The 15315-nt window shown below is 38.0% G+C and overlaps 1 protein-coding gene across 5 annotated transcripts in view; it reads left to right on the top strand.

The window, feature by feature from the left end:
* Nucleotides 1–15315, top strand: part of LOC120422308 (sterile alpha motif domain-containing protein 5) — a 426502-nt gene that overhangs the window by 33063 nt on the left and 378124 nt on the right. For all 5 annotated transcript variants that reach the window (XR_008212123.1, XM_052708208.1, XM_052708205.1 and 2 more), the window contains one exon: nt 11945–12770. Coding sequence is in view for 4 of the 5 variants with exons in the window: in XM_052708208.1 (XP_052564168.1) it covers nt 12396–12770 (375 nt within the window). In the remaining variant the exon portion in view is untranslated. The remainder of the gene's footprint in view (nt 1–11944; nt 12771–15315) is intronic.

Here is a 15315-nt window from a genome sequence, read left to right as displayed (position 1 = left end):
CAGCGAAGTTCATTAAGGCTCCTAATATAAAACTAGCACTACATTAAGTTGCTTTGTTTGAACAAGAGTGTTGGCCAACAAAAAAAAAAGAACTGGGGCAATCCCACGAAAAAAAAAAACCAGCACGGAATTGCTTCTCCGGATATCTCCCGGATCCGGCGATAACAACAAGGACCGTCGTCGTTGTTGGCGATGGCGTGAATATTTAATTTAGTTAATTTTTCCTGGTGCAAGTTTTCGTCCGGGCTGGCTGCCTGGGTGAAATCCTGGAGTGTGTCTCGCGGTGGTGAAATTTTCATGAATTTGCGCTTGTGTGCTGCGGAGAGAGCGTTGCAACGTTGGTTGAAGGGGCACTGTGAAAAAATGTTAGATATTTAAAAAAAAAAAATTAGACTTGAAATCAGTCATAAATAATTTTGATGATTTAGAATTTAATATCTGAATTTGTGAAGACTTGAAACATTATAAAAAGATTTGTAGAGCCTTGAGTATCTGTGGAGACTACAGTGACTCTGTATACTTGAAACTGTGGAGACTTATTACTTTGGATATTGTGAATTGGAGGGTTTAATTAACCAATCATTTTTTTACAATGCATACTAGGCCCGTTTTTGGAGACTTGTGACTTTGGAGACTTGAGAATGTAAAGTCTTTAGATTGTTGAATAATTTTGATTATTTAGAGTTTTAATTCTGGAGATTATTGATGCTCTGAACATCTGGAGACTTAAAAAACATAATAAAAAGGTTTGTGGAGACTTGATTATCTGTAGAGACTCTGATCTGATGTATTGAAACTGAGCAGATCTGCTTGTGTGGAGACTTATTAATTTAGATGTTGAGAATAAGAGAGATTCATAAACAATGAAGATAAAGTCTACTTTTGGAGACTTTTGTCTTTGGAGATTTTGGAATGTAAAGTCTATAGATTGTGGAGAGTTGAAACGTTTGTGTCTTAAAATCAGTCAAGGATAATTTTGATGATTTAAGAATTTAAATTTAGGAATTGATATTTAAATTTTGTAGACTTGAAACAATATAAATAGGTTTGTGGAGACTTGAGTATCTGTGGAGACTAGAATGACTCAGAAAAATTAAAACATTGGAGAACTGCTGATGTGAATTCTCATTAATTTAGATGTTTAGAATGGGAGAGATTAATAAACCAACCCCTTTTTACGATGAAGATATAGTCTGTTTTTGGAGACTTCTTATTTCGAAATTTTTTTTGTCTTTTGATTGGTGATAGATTTATCATTTGCGTCTTTGAACAATCAATAGTCAATTTTGATGATTTCAAAATTTAAATTTAGGAGATTATTGATTTTTGTAAATGTGTGAAGACTTGAGTATCTATGGAGACTAGCGTGGCCTGGAACTGTGGAGAGCTGCTTCTCATTGTAGATAAATACCGTTTTGCAACGTTGAAGACAGGTAGAAAAAAACGATAGAGAATCTTTAGATTATAGAGAGATAGAAAGTGTCTTGAAAAAGTAATAACTTAACTTCAGAACAATGTTGGGGATTTTGGCATAGATTTTGGAGACTATTGATGTGAAAAAAACTTAAGTGTCTGTGGAGACTAGAGTGTCTAAGGAGACTAAAGTGTATGTGAAGACTAGACTATCTTCGGAGACTTAGTTGCATTTGGAGACTAGACAACATTTTATAATATTGTATGCAGAGACTTGAGTGTGTGTTGAAACAATGAAGCTGTAGAGACTTGAGTTTCTGTGAGTGTTTGTGGAGACTTGAACATCAGTGGAAACTTCAGTATTTATGGAAACGTAACACTGTGGAGGACTGCTAATGTGGAGAGTTACTTCTGGAGACTATACTGTCTGTGAAGACTTGAATATTTGTAGAGACTTGAGTGTCTATGGTGCCTGGAGTGTCTATGGAGACTAGAATATCTGTGGAGACTTTAGTGTCTGTGGAGAATTAACATTGTGGAGGACTGAAAATGTGGAGACTTACTTCTGGAGACTAGACTGTCTGTGAAGACTTTAATATCTGTGGAGACTTGAGTGTCTATGGAGACTAGAGTATTTGAAGACTTGAGTATCTAAGAGATTTAACACTGTGGAGGTCTGCAAATGTGGATACTTACTTCTTACCTCTTTTCGCAAGTAAGTTTAGTTTGTGGAGACTTTTGCCAAGTAATTTCCAACGGTGTATTTCCATCTCCACCAGATGATACTTCCACCAAAACTTGTACGTGTGTCTCCGCTAGCACCTTGCCCCGGATGTTTGTATTTGTTTCCGTGTATGTGTGCCGCTGGCAAATGCTGGTCGTCCTCGGGGCGGCACTTTGGTCAGGGTCACGGGAGTTCTGCGCTGGTAAACACACACCAAGTGTGCCACTGCAGCTGTTATCTCGGGGTATGAAAATTTGTTTCACGGTTATTCTTCCGGCGAGAACGACAAGCTTTGATAGCGATTTTAATGGAGTGCACCATTTTAATGCACAGTGCTCTGCTGGGGGAGTCGATTAAACTCCGGGTTAAGCTGCATCTTTTCAACGTCTTTAGAAAAAGTTAGTTCCGTAGAAAGGAAAAATTCGATACAAAAACTCCCTCCAAAACCGACGCACCCCTCAACTCGCCCTGTCAGATGTCATTGTTTGTTTTCATTCTACAAACAACAATCAACATCGGCTGTCAAACGCGAAACGGAACGCTTGCGTCCAAATTTGAGTCAAGACATCCCTGGTCCCGGCCTTCTCTACACAACCTTGTCAAACTCATTTCAACGGCGGCGGCGAACGCACATCACAAGGACCGGCAAGTCTGTGTGTCCTGTGTCTGCGTACTTGAACCCCGTACAGCCCATTCAACCGTCAAACCCTGTCACAACTCAACGTTGCTCTATTTGTTAGTAATTGGATATGATTTCGCAACGCGCTGCGAAGGAGGGGAGAGTTGGACGGGGTTGGGACGATTCACTTGTTTTCTAGTTTTTTTTTTATGGTCGGACAGGTTGAGTGCGTCCCGATGTCTAGCGAGGACGGGCGGAGTTTCTTTGGGTGGACGCTTTCCATGGCAGAAAGAGAAGTGGGAATTTGAGTTTTTTTTAAGGCTGTGGAGACTTTATGTTCGAGATTGTAGGGTATGAATACTTGCAATTGGAGATATTTTCGATTTTTGCAATTTTATCATGTTAAAAACAGTGGAGACTTGGACTTTGGAGACTTTATATCTTAGAATTTTCAGAATCTTGTTTCTGTGAATATGATCTTAACTAAGAATTTTGGAGTGTATTTCTCATCAATTCAGGTTTTTGTTACGCTAGGAAAATCTCTACACTTTTTGGTACCAAAAAAGTGTGTAGAGATTTTGCAAACTGTTTTATTATTTGAGGGAATTTCGTCTTTAGGAGTTTTATCATGTATAATTACAGATTGTGTTAGAGACTTGAATTTAAAAACTTTGGAGACTTTATATCGTAGAATTTTAAGATACTCGATTCTTTGAATATATCCTTATCTAATAATTTGGAGCGTAATTCACTTCAATTCACAGATTTGTTACTCTGGAATAATCTCTACACTTTTTGTTACCGATGAAAATGTGTAGAGATTTTGCAAACTATTTAATCATTTGAGGGAATTTAGATTCTTGCAATTTTATCATGTAAAATTACAGAATGTGTTAGAAACTTGAATTCAAAACTGTGGAGAATTAGACTTTGGAGACTTTATATCGTATATTTTTCAGATACTCGATACACTTTTTGGAACCGATTATTTTTGTAGAGATTGGAGCAGACTATGTCAAATTTACAAATGATTATTTTTAAATAAATTCCTCCAACATTTTCAAATTTCACCACTCCCTCTGCCATGGAATTCGTCATCTTTTAATTTTGTGATTTCAGCCCAAGGATTACCGCCATCGTCGGTGAACCCGCCCCGGTGTGTCTACCCAGAACGCGCTCCCTTCTTTCCAGCCGTTCCAGAATTAAATTGCGTGCAGCGATTGAATCAGTTCCCCCTCCGCGGTCGCAATTCCTGCACTACACTAGTCCTAGGCTTCGTGTCTCTCGTGATTTTATAATGAAATGAAAATATTTTCATCTTTTTTTATGTATCTCGGTGCCATTCAGCACCCGCCCCGGTCCTTATTCTTTCCCTTTTGACTTTTTTTTATATTACATTTTTCTTTCCTGAAGGGGACGACGACGTTTGTTTGTTTGTTTGGGCTTCGTAAAGGACCGCGTCAACGAGTGAAAAGTGAGTCGTGTTTAACCAGGGGATCTTCGACACGCAACAACCCCGAGAGGTCAAGGGTCTGGGGTTTCGGAAACATGGAAAGTTTGGCTCGGAACTGGTGGTGATGTAGTTGTCAAGTTTGTTTTTGAGTTACTGTTTCGTGAAATTTTCGCGGTGTCATCAGGTTGTCTTAGTTGTTTCAGTTATGTCAGTTGTTTCAGTTGTCTTACTTATCTTAGTTGTCACAATTGACTGAGTTGCTTCATTTATCTCAGTTGTTTCAGTTGTCTAAATTGTCTCACTTGTTTCAGTTGTCTCAGTTATCTCAATTGTCTCAGTTGTCTCAGTTGTCTCAGTTGTTTCAGTTGTCTCAGTTGTCTCAGTTGTTTCAGTTGTCTCAGTTACTCAGCTGTCTCAGTTGTTTCAGTTGGCTCAGTTGTTTCAGTTGTCTCAATTGTCTCAGTTGTTTCAACTGTCTCAGTTGTCTCAATTGTCTCAGTTGTCTCAGTTGTTTCAGTTGTCTCAGTTGTTTCAGTTGTCTCAGTTGTTTCAGTTGTCTCAGTTGTTTCAATTGTCTCAGTTGTTTCAATTGTCTCAGCTGTCTCAGTTGTTTCAAATGTCTCACTTGTTTCAGTTGTCTCAGTTGGTTGTCAATAATTTATTAATTCACATCACAAACAGGATACTATTAATTATACTGAAGTAGAAACATGTAGCTGAAGAGCCGCAACCACTTAATTTAATAAATGTTGCATTATTTACAGCAAGACCATGCTTGTATCGTATAACCATGAGTGCGTGGTAGTCGGTAGAGCTTTTAGCAAAAACCAGCAAAAACTAGTCAAGTTTCGACTGTTGCCAAGACATAACGCAAGCTTCCTGTTGTCTGTCGGACTCCATCCTCTTAAGCAAGACCTCGTCTTTTTATGCACATACACAACTATCCCACTGTTGCGGTTACTCTACTCTCTCAGGTGTTACGTTGCTTCCGCTGGAAGTGACTACCCGGAGCTGATGATGATGATGGAATACCTTCCATCATCGTTATTACCGTCAAACTTGCTGGATGGATGTACGACGGTGGCATGCATTTTCAACTACCGCAGCCAAACAGAGCAAACTTTTCGTGAGCAGGTCGGAGTAATCCACTTAGCAGTACCTCCAGCCGCCACTTCACGGCGGCTTCCCTCAAAAAGCAATGCACTTTACGGTGCAGCAAACTAAATGAATAAATTTTAATGTTAATCGCGCGCACTTGCGAGGTCCGAGCGGCATCTGCAGCTTCGAGGTGATCCTGGACACGAAATTAGGAAAATGCTAAAAGCGTCTTACATTAAACTCGCCCAGCTGCACTCTCTAGGGGGGAGGCTGTAGCGATGTATAGCCACCGTGAAAAGCCACCCGGAACGTATGGACGAGCTTCGCCGGAGGGACTAACTCTCCAAAACTTCTAGTAGTACGGTTTGTTCGGTGGACACCTGGTCGTAGAAATTGAGGAGGAGGACGACGGTGTCAAGGTAGAGCAGGTAGAAGATGGAGAATTCAGTCCGACATTCCTTTCGGAAGTTTATCGTAGGGGAGAGCAGCTATTGAGACAAAATACAAGTTGACAAATGTTAACTGAGCCATGAGCCAACTGAAAAAGATACAATTGAGACAAGAAATAACTGAGACAAGCAACGACTGAGACAAGAAACAAATGAGACAAGAAAAAACTGAGAGAAAAAACAACTGAGACAAAAAACAAATGGTCAAGAAAAAACTGAGACAAAAAACAACTAAGACAAACAACAACTGAGACAAGAAACAAACGAGACAAAAAGCAACTGAGACAAGAAACAACTGAGATAAGAAAAAAACTGAGACAAAAACATCTGAGACAAAAATCATCTGAGACAAGAAACAACTGAGACAAAAAACAATAGACAATATACAACTGAGACTAGAACCAACTGAGACAAAAACCAACTTAGACAAGAAACAACAGGAACAAAGGTACAACTTAAAAAATATATACACCTGAGATAAGAAACAACTGAGACAAGAATGAATTGAGACAAGGGACAACTGAGAAAAGAAACAACTGAGAAAAGAGGCAACTAAGACAAGAGGCAAGTGAGATAAGAGACAACTAAGACAAGTAACAACTAAGACAGAAAACAACTGAGACAAGTGACAACAGAAACTGGAGACAAAAATCAATTGAAACAACAGACTAGAGACAACTTTCTTCATTAAAAAACTAGTCATTTCCTCCTACCTAAAGACACGGACACTCCAGGAACACACACTCTCCCTTCTCTCTCTCTCCCTTTTTGCAATTGACATTAGCATATTTGAATTCATTTGCGCCGTGCTTCGCCGACTCCTCCCCTTAATCCCGGCCCGGTCGTCCTGGGTCGCGGCGCGTCCAAACGTTCAGCGAGAGAGTGTGTCCGTGGTGGCAAAGTCCGACTTTGCAGTCATTTGACCTGGGGCAGCTCCGACGCCGTAGTTCCGTCACTGTGCAGTGTGCAAAGTGGCTTTATGCTAATTCCGTTCCAGCCAACGTGGGTCTTCACGCGGCGGCTGGACGGTAAGTTGGGGCTACAGGGACTGCGGATTGAGTGGGGACGGTTTTGGAAGGGGGGGTTGTGTTTGTTGATATCATGGGCATTTGGATTGTTGTTACAGAGATTGGTAGCAGATCAGATGGTGTTGTTTTTGGTAACGGATCAAAGCTTGAGGCACAGTGATTTTTTATGCAAAGTGTATTTTAAAATAAAAAAAAGATATCCACTCTTGGTAGCAGATTAAAATGATTGCGCATTGGGCAACCATTAAGAAACTTGGCGATGGACTTGGTAGTTTGGTAGCAGTTGACATTTTTCTAAGATGATCGAAACTACCGCTCTATGGTAGCAAATAAACATGACTCAATAATGTTTGCTGATCTTATCCGGACTTATTTATTCTTGGTAGCGTTTAGAGCTGTCCACATTTGGTAGCAAGGTTATTGTTAAAGCTTTGTAGCAATAACGAATTCGAAAGACCGTTCTAGCTAACATTTGGTTGCCTCAACGTTTTCGATTGCGACTAACTTGGCAGCCGGTTTAGTTTGTCGTAAATTTTGTAGCAGATTGATACCTATGAATGTAGCACTTGGTAGCCGTATAGCTTGTCGAAATAATAGCGAATAAAGATGACGCAATTGATTTTTTTGGTAGCCTGGTCAAAAACAGCAAAAGTTCTTTCCAAAGTTTTGTAGCAGAACTTGGTTTTCATGTATTTGATTGTAAAATTTTGGTAGCTACAGAGGATTCGATAGCTAACATTTGGTAGCATCAAAGTTTCGATTACGACTAACTTGGTATCGGTTTTAGTTCCAAGGTTCGGTGGCAATTTGGGGTGGCAAATAGTCACCATAGTAGCAATTGGTAGCTTATGAATTACTGCTGTCAATCAGCTTGGTTTCCCGTGAATTTTGGTAGCGAATTGAGATTTATAATTTGGTAGCAATTGGTAGCCGTGTCGTTTTCGGAATGATCGTAACCAACACTTTGTGAGAGCAAATCAAGATGACAACATTGGTAATCATTTCTGGGAGTTGTATTGAATCTGTTGGTAGCGGATTGTGATTTTTCCTAAAAACACATGATCCCTTGGCAGGATCATTTGAAAGCATGATATTGGGGATAACTTGTAATGAATTTCATTGTAACGTTTTGGTAGATATGTAGAATTTAAGATTACTACTGTTTTGGTTATTTTTGGTAGCGGTTACATGTTTGAATGACCTATCTATCTAATACTTGGTAGCTTCAAAGTTATTCATTATTTTTGTTTAGTGATTTTTGGTGGCATAACTGTTTTTGCTTACAAGTAAATTGGTATCGGCTTTAGATTCTTTATAAATTTGGTAGCAAATAATGTAGAAATTGAAGCTTTGAGATGGTAACTGTAAGCCATATTTGGTAGCATCAAAATTTCTAATTATAGTAAAATTGGTAGCGGATCAATATCCTTCATGAATTTGGTGGCAATCGACAGATGGCGACTGTTAGCAATATTTGGTAGCATGAAACTTCTTGCTTACAATTACTTTGGTAGCGAATCTAGATTCTTCATAAATTTAATATCAAATAAAAAAAGGTGAAGCTTTGAGAAGCAATTCAAGTCATGTTGGAAGCATCAACTATCATTTATCTTGAGTACTGCATCATTCTTCATTTAGTGAAATGAATGATTTGAAGCTTTGAGAAGCAACTTTATTCAATTTGGTAGCATCACCGTTTTCCGCTTACAACTATCTTGGTAGCGGTTCTAGATTCTTCTTAAATTGGGTAGCAAGTAAAAATCCAAAGAAAGAGTTGAAGCTTTAAGATGGTAACTTCAAACAGCTTTTGGTAGCACCCTAGTTTCTGCTGGTAGAATCTGTGAAGTTTGATCTTGATTCTTTGTAAATTTGATAGCAGTTGATTATAAACAGTAAAAGTGAAGCTTGAAGTATCAATAATGAATTGGTAACCAAGCCTGCCGTTCCCACATTTTCCGGTGAGCACTGTTCGCACGATACAAGGCAAAGGACTAAAGGTTTAGTCAGTCCGGTCCGGTTCAATTTACCATTATACTTTCCAAATGAGGTGTCTCGTAGTATTGTGGTAGATCCCAACTCGTATGACCTTCTCGACTCGATTCGACCGAAACTAATCAACAACTTTGTCCTCTGGTTGGTCCGTGTTGAGATTTCAAGTTATCTGGAATCTCCAGCACACCAGGATTGTCAACCATTTAAATCATCAAGATGAATCCTTCCTTTCACAATTTCAGATTAAGCATATCACCACATTCTTAACACATGTCTTCTCTAGCATTCCGGGTTCTGACCCTTTGCATCGGAAGTTGTGATGACACAGTCAATTTTCACCTCAAAGTCCTTTCAACTCCGGTATCAACCCACACCAATCTCCGGGGAATTCCGTCATCCTCCGTCAGCAAAGATGTCCCGGGGGACTCCCCGTCGAATATTTTAGCTAATTTATTCAAATACACACCGTCCTCCCCTCCAACTGGCGGTGGTAGTAATATTCCAGGACATCGCGCCGCGAAATCCACCGTAATTTATTCCACGTGTCCTCCCTCGAGAGAGTGGCCTCCGGCCCAGTTGTTGCTCTTTTCAGCACGAGCTTTCCTACAGATAAGACGTATCGATTTTTTTTTTGTTGGGACGGAAGTGTCAACGCGGAGGAAGAAGGGGACGACCTTTTCCCGGGATTGGGCTGGGATTTGCGAAACTGTTGTTGTTTGGAGAGTTTTGCGGAACTTGATGACGGCAGAAGAAACGGTAGTTGAAAGTTTTGTGTCGAGGTTGGCTGTCTCCCTGGGGGAAATTGAAAGGACAATTCTTTGGATTGGGGCCGCAAAGAAGGCATTTGAGGATGATTAGAGGTTGACCGATGAAAGAGGTTGCGGGGTGAGCTACCTGAATCAATAAAGGTAATTTAATGTTGAGATTCTCGACCTGGAGAAGGGTTCCGCAAGGGATTGAGCCTAAGTGAGTGGGGCTTAGTTAAGTGAGAGTGGGATTAAGGGCATTCCCAAGGTTTACTGCTGGAATGAATTTATCCTTTTTCGATGTCTAGCTTTACGCTGGTAGAAACATAAAAACTAAAAACTAAAAACTAAAAACTAAAAACTAAAAACTAAAAACTAAAAACTAAAAACTAAAAACTAAAAACTAAAAACTAAAAACTAAAAACTAAAAACTAAAAACTAAAAACTAAAAACTAAAAACTAAAAACTAAAAACTAAAAACTAAAAACTAAAAACTAAACACTAAAAACTAAAAACTAAAAACTAAAAACTAAAAACTAAAAACTAAAAACTAAAAACTAAAAACTAAAAACTAAAAACTAAACACTAAAAACTAAAAACTAAAAACTAAAAACTAAAAACTAAAAACTAAAAGTAAGAAGTAAGAAGTAAGAAGTAAGAAGTAAGAAGTAAGAAGTAAGAAGTAAGAAGTAAGAAGTAAGAAGTAAGAAGTAAGAAGTAAGAAGTAAGAAGTAAGAAGTAAGAAGTAAGAAGTAAGAAGTAAGAAGTAAGAAGTAAGAAGTAAGAAGTAAGAAGTAAGAAGTAAGAAGTAAGAAGTAAGAAGTAAGAAGTAAGAAGTAAGAAGTAAGAAGTAAGAAGTAAGAAGTAAGAAGTAAGAAGTAAGAAGTAAGAAGTAAGAAGTAAGAAGTAAGAAGTAAGAAGTAAGAAGTAAGAAGTAAGAAGTAAGAAGTAAGAAGTAAGAAGTAAGAAGTAAGAAGTAAGAAGTAAGAAGTAAGAAGTAAGAAGTAAGAAGTAAGAAGTAAGAAGTAAGAAGTAAGAAGTAAGAAGTAAGAAGTAAGAAGTAAGAAGTAAGAAGTAAGAAGTAAGAAGTAAGAAGTAAGAAGTAAGAAGTAAGAAGTAAGAAGTAAGAAGTAAGAAGTAAGAAGTAAGAAGTAAGAAGTAAGAAGTAAGAAGTAAGAAGTAAGAAGTAAGAAGTAAGAAGTAAGAAGTAAGAAGTAAGAAGTAAGAAGTAAGAAGTAAGAAGTAAGAAGTAAGAAGTAAGAAGTAAGAAGTAAGAAGTAAGAAGTAAGAAGTAAGAAGTAAGAAGTAAGAAGTAAGAAGTAAGAAGTAAGAAGTAAGAAGTAAGAAGTAAGAAGTAAGAAGTAAGAAGTAAGAAGTAAGAAGTAAGAAGTAAGAAGTAAGAAGTAAGAAGTAAGAAGTAAGAAGTAAGAAGTAAGAAGTAAGAAGTAAGAAGTAAGAAGTAAGAAGTAAGAAGTAAGAAGTAAGAAGTAAGAAGTAAGAAGTAAGAAGTAAGAAGTAAGAAGTAAGAAGTAAGAAGTAAGAAGTAAGAAGTAAGAAGTAAGAAGTAAGAAGTAAGAAGTAAGAAGTAAGAAGTAAGAAGTAAGAAGTAAGAAGTAAGAAGTAAGAAGTAAGAAGTAAGAAGTAAGAAGTAAGAAGTAAGAAGTAATAAGTAAGAAGTAAGAAGTAAGAAGTAAGAAGTAAGAAGTAAGAAGTAAGAAGTAAGAAGTAAGAAGTAAGAAGTAAGAAGTAAGAAGTAAGAAGTAAGAAGTAAGAAGTAAGAAGTAAGAAGTAAGAAGTAAGAAGTAAAAAGTAAAAAGTAAGAAGTAAGAAGTAATTATCACACACCTAGAGTTTTTCTTTTGTTTTTGAAATTCAGACTATTTTCTTCTTTTTTCAAGAAAATCCTGTAACCAAATGAAGCACGTTCCCTGCCATACCTGAAACCTGTCCGTCCAACATACATTGCACTGAATGGTCTGACTGACTGACACCCGAAACCGTTTTCGGTTAACACCTCGACCTTTTCGCGCATGTTCTTTGCTCTTTTCCTTTCTCTCCTCCTTTCTCCTTTCATCTTTTCGCGTTCCGAACTTCGGCGCGAGAATAACACAAAGTCATCGTTTAATTGCCCCATTCATAAATCTTGCTCTGTCAACAAATATTACAGCACTCTCGACTTTGAACCCCCTGTCTTCCAGCTCTTTCGCTCACGCGTCAGATCAGCTGTCATAAATCTCGCTCGTTATAAAGTTTCGCCCGGGACTTTATAATCATCATTATCGTCATTACTTTCCACTAATTTTAGGCCTTGGCGCTTCTTTTTCTTCTTAGTTTTCAACCGTGTATGAGTTCAGCACGTGAGCTCTCTTTTCTCTAACCTCAATCTAACCATCCTTTTGTTCTGCTTCTTCTCTCCTTCCAGATTGCAGCGCCGCCGCCGCAGCCAACGACGGCCTCACGAACCGAGATGTGAAAATGTAAACACAGAAACCGAGAGCCAACCACCACAAAAGAGCAATAAAACGCCCATTTGAGAGGAAGAAGTCGACGCGCGACCCCGCGGGTGAAGAAGTTTAATGACAGGTCCCGCACGAGGTCTGTCGGTGTGTAACGTGAGCGTGTGTGTGTGTGTTCGTCGTTCTGCATGTGAAAAATAAAAAGTCAGAATGTAAGAGCGCGTCCAGAAATGAGAGCCCAACGACGACGACCGGCGGGTACAGTTTTAATTAAACGTTAATTTTTTGCACGAGCAGAAGTAAAAAAAAGTATATCTACACATCGTGATCGTAAAAAGAGTTGCACAAACGTGAGGTCTCGGCGTTTCGGGCCGACCGACAAGAAGAGAAGAAAGAAGTCAAGCGCAGTACGCAGCCATGGCGGTCAGCAACATTGTCTGCGAGTGGCTGCGTGCCCTCGGGCTGGGCCAGTACGCCGAGAGCTTCCTGGACAACGGGTACGACGATCTGGAGATCTGCAAGCAGGTTGGCGATCCGGACCTGGACGCGATCGGAGTCCAGAACGCGCAACACCGGAGCAAGCTGCTCAAGAGTGTGCGGCTGCTGCGCGAGAAGGGCGCCGCCAGTGTGTACTTCCAGCTGAACGACCCCAAGTCGCTGCTGGCGGACAACAGCCTGGACAGCCTGGAGCGGGACCCGTCCCCGCTGATGCTGAGCGAGGTGGAGGCGCTGCTGCAGGAGCAGCTGAAGGCGGACGGCGTCTGCCTGACGGCGCACCCGTACTCGACACCGGTGAGTTGTATTATTTCTGACGACAAAAGATATCGTTTCTTGCAGATCCAATGATTGCCAAATTGGTGTCATTCAATCTAGCTTGGGGTCCTGTAAGTTGAGATTGAAAATGTTTAAGTTTGGTAAAGTAGTTTTAACGCTGCGTTAAAAAAAAAAACATAGGGAAAAGAGAGCTATTCTCTACGTTTTCGCAAATCGATCTTTATTTTTTTTTATTTGGATAAAATTTTGTACATCGTTTACTTAAGTTCAAAAAAGGTATTTTGCAGCATTGCAATGTTTTCACAAAACCAAGGTTGTTAACGATGAATTTATCGAGGTTCGAAAACGATAACGATAGTTCTGTTTGAAATATGGGTATCAAACGATTTGAAATTTTGCATGCATTTCACTGTTTAAGAGTTTTTGAATGAAACACTCAAATTTTCACAACAGTGGAAATGCACGCCAAATTTCAAATCGTTTATACCCATATTAAAAATAATGATTATTTTAGTACTTTAAAAATACGGTATTTTGTGAAAATTTTAGTATTTAACAAAAAAAAAATTAATAAAAGTGAAAAAGCCTACCAAATTTCGCTTCGTTTGATACCCACACAGCAAAAAATCCGATGGTAAAATCGCATGCCAAAGCATGCACATCACCTTCGTCAAAATAAACACTTAATATTACACACTGCATGTACAATTTTTGCAAACACAAAAAAAAAAATTGCAACCGACGGGATTCAAACCCAGCACCAACAGTAAGGACTAGTGCCTTAGCCCGCTCGGCCATCAGACCGATGTAAAGCTGTAAGGATAAACGCATATAGAGCAATTCCAGCTCAAATCAGGAATTTTTCTGGTACTTTTGTACCCGACCCTCTCCGATTTCAATGAAACTTTGTAGACATGTTATCCTAGGCCTATATAAGCCATTTTTGTGTATATGGAGCCAATAGTACTCGAAAATAACATTTGAGGAGGGCGTAAGGTATTTAAATATTTTTGTATTTTGTAATTTAAAAATACTGTATCTCGAAGCCGTTGCGTCGTATCAAAAAGTGGTCAAAGACAAACTTGTAGGAAATTGGACGGGCTTTCTGAAAAAAATACACTGAAACAAAAATACACGCCACATCTATGAGATTTTTTGGTTTTTAAGTCTAAAACTTAAATTTAAAAACAAACTTATGGGAAATTGGACGAGCTTTCCGGTAAAAATATTTACGAGACTTAAAAACCAAGTCTGTCTTATAGAAATTGCCAAAAAGTAAGTCAAGTAGGTTTCCCATTCTGATGGGCTACATATTTCAGGGTGTTAAATCACATAAAATTGCATAAAATAATGCAATATTTATTTTACACCCAGGCCTTTTACACGCAGCTGGATTGCAACTTTTTAAGCTGTGCATATTGCTAATTATGAAAGTTTAAATATTTTCGAAAAAATACGGTATTTTGTGATACCTTGAAACTTACTGCATTATCAAAAATTATATTCGTACTGAATGCAACGATAGATTATCGTTATCGTCCCGACGATTACGTTGTCGTTAGACGATAATATTATCGACGATAATTCTAACGATTAACAACCTTGCTCAATACAAGTCTCCAAATAAATTTTGGGGCTGTCCTTAGAAAAGAAGAACTTTTATGATTGATTTGGTGCCTTCGGCAAATTTGTTGTTTATGATTAGTAGTGCTTCCATCTCGGGAATTCCCGGGACAAAATTCCCGGGATTTTTCCAAAACCTGGGCGGGAATCCCGAATTCGAAAAAAATAATCAAATTTTGGTCTGGAAATTCAGGTTTTGTTGTGGAAATAGATGACATCGATAAAAAATAAATAAAAATAAAATATTGAGGCATGGATGTATGCCTTAATATTTTTTTTGAAAAGGTCCTAGAAGCTATTTTGTTTCATATGTTTATAGGACCTATTTTTTTAAACTTTAGGTATCAGTATTAGTTTGACTTATAAAGGAAAATTGTTAAAAAATAACCGATCCGTAAATTGCCTAGTGCTTTAAATATTTTTTAATTCAAATTCAAATACCTATTTTTGAAAAGACTACGTATATTCATGATTTTAAATTTAAAAGTTATATCATTTGAAATTATTTTTCATGAAACATCTTTGGCAAATCACGAATGTATCGAATTAAAACAGCTGTTTATTAATTATTTTTTTGCATAATGTTTTGATTTTTTTGTATTGATTTTGGTTAAAACAGGAACAGAACAAAACAAAGTACACCGATCTACACATTAATTGCTCTTAAATCTCCTGTACCTATTTAGACTGTAGTCCCGATTTTCTCCAGTTGGCGCTAGTGACTTGAAGATAATTTGTAAAATATTTTTTATATAAAACATTAAACTTATCTAACATTTAACATTGGTTGGTATAATTTTATTTGTTGTCTTTTTATTTGTTATTTTTGATCTTTAAAATATTTTTAAGAAGATTTTCTAATCCCGTCATATAAAAAAATATTAATAAGAGACTTATTTAACTTGAATCACATTAGATTAGAAATTAGATTAGAATCCAA

The sequence above is a fragment of the Culex pipiens genome, chromosome 1 (assembly GCF_016801865.2).
Source record: "Culex pipiens pallens isolate TS chromosome 1, TS_CPP_V2, whole genome shotgun sequence".
NCBI lineage: Eukaryota > Metazoa > Arthropoda > Insecta > Diptera > Culicidae > Culex > Culex pipiens.
Note: the sequence above shows the minus strand (reverse complement) of the source record. Positions and strands in the feature narration are given on the sequence as shown.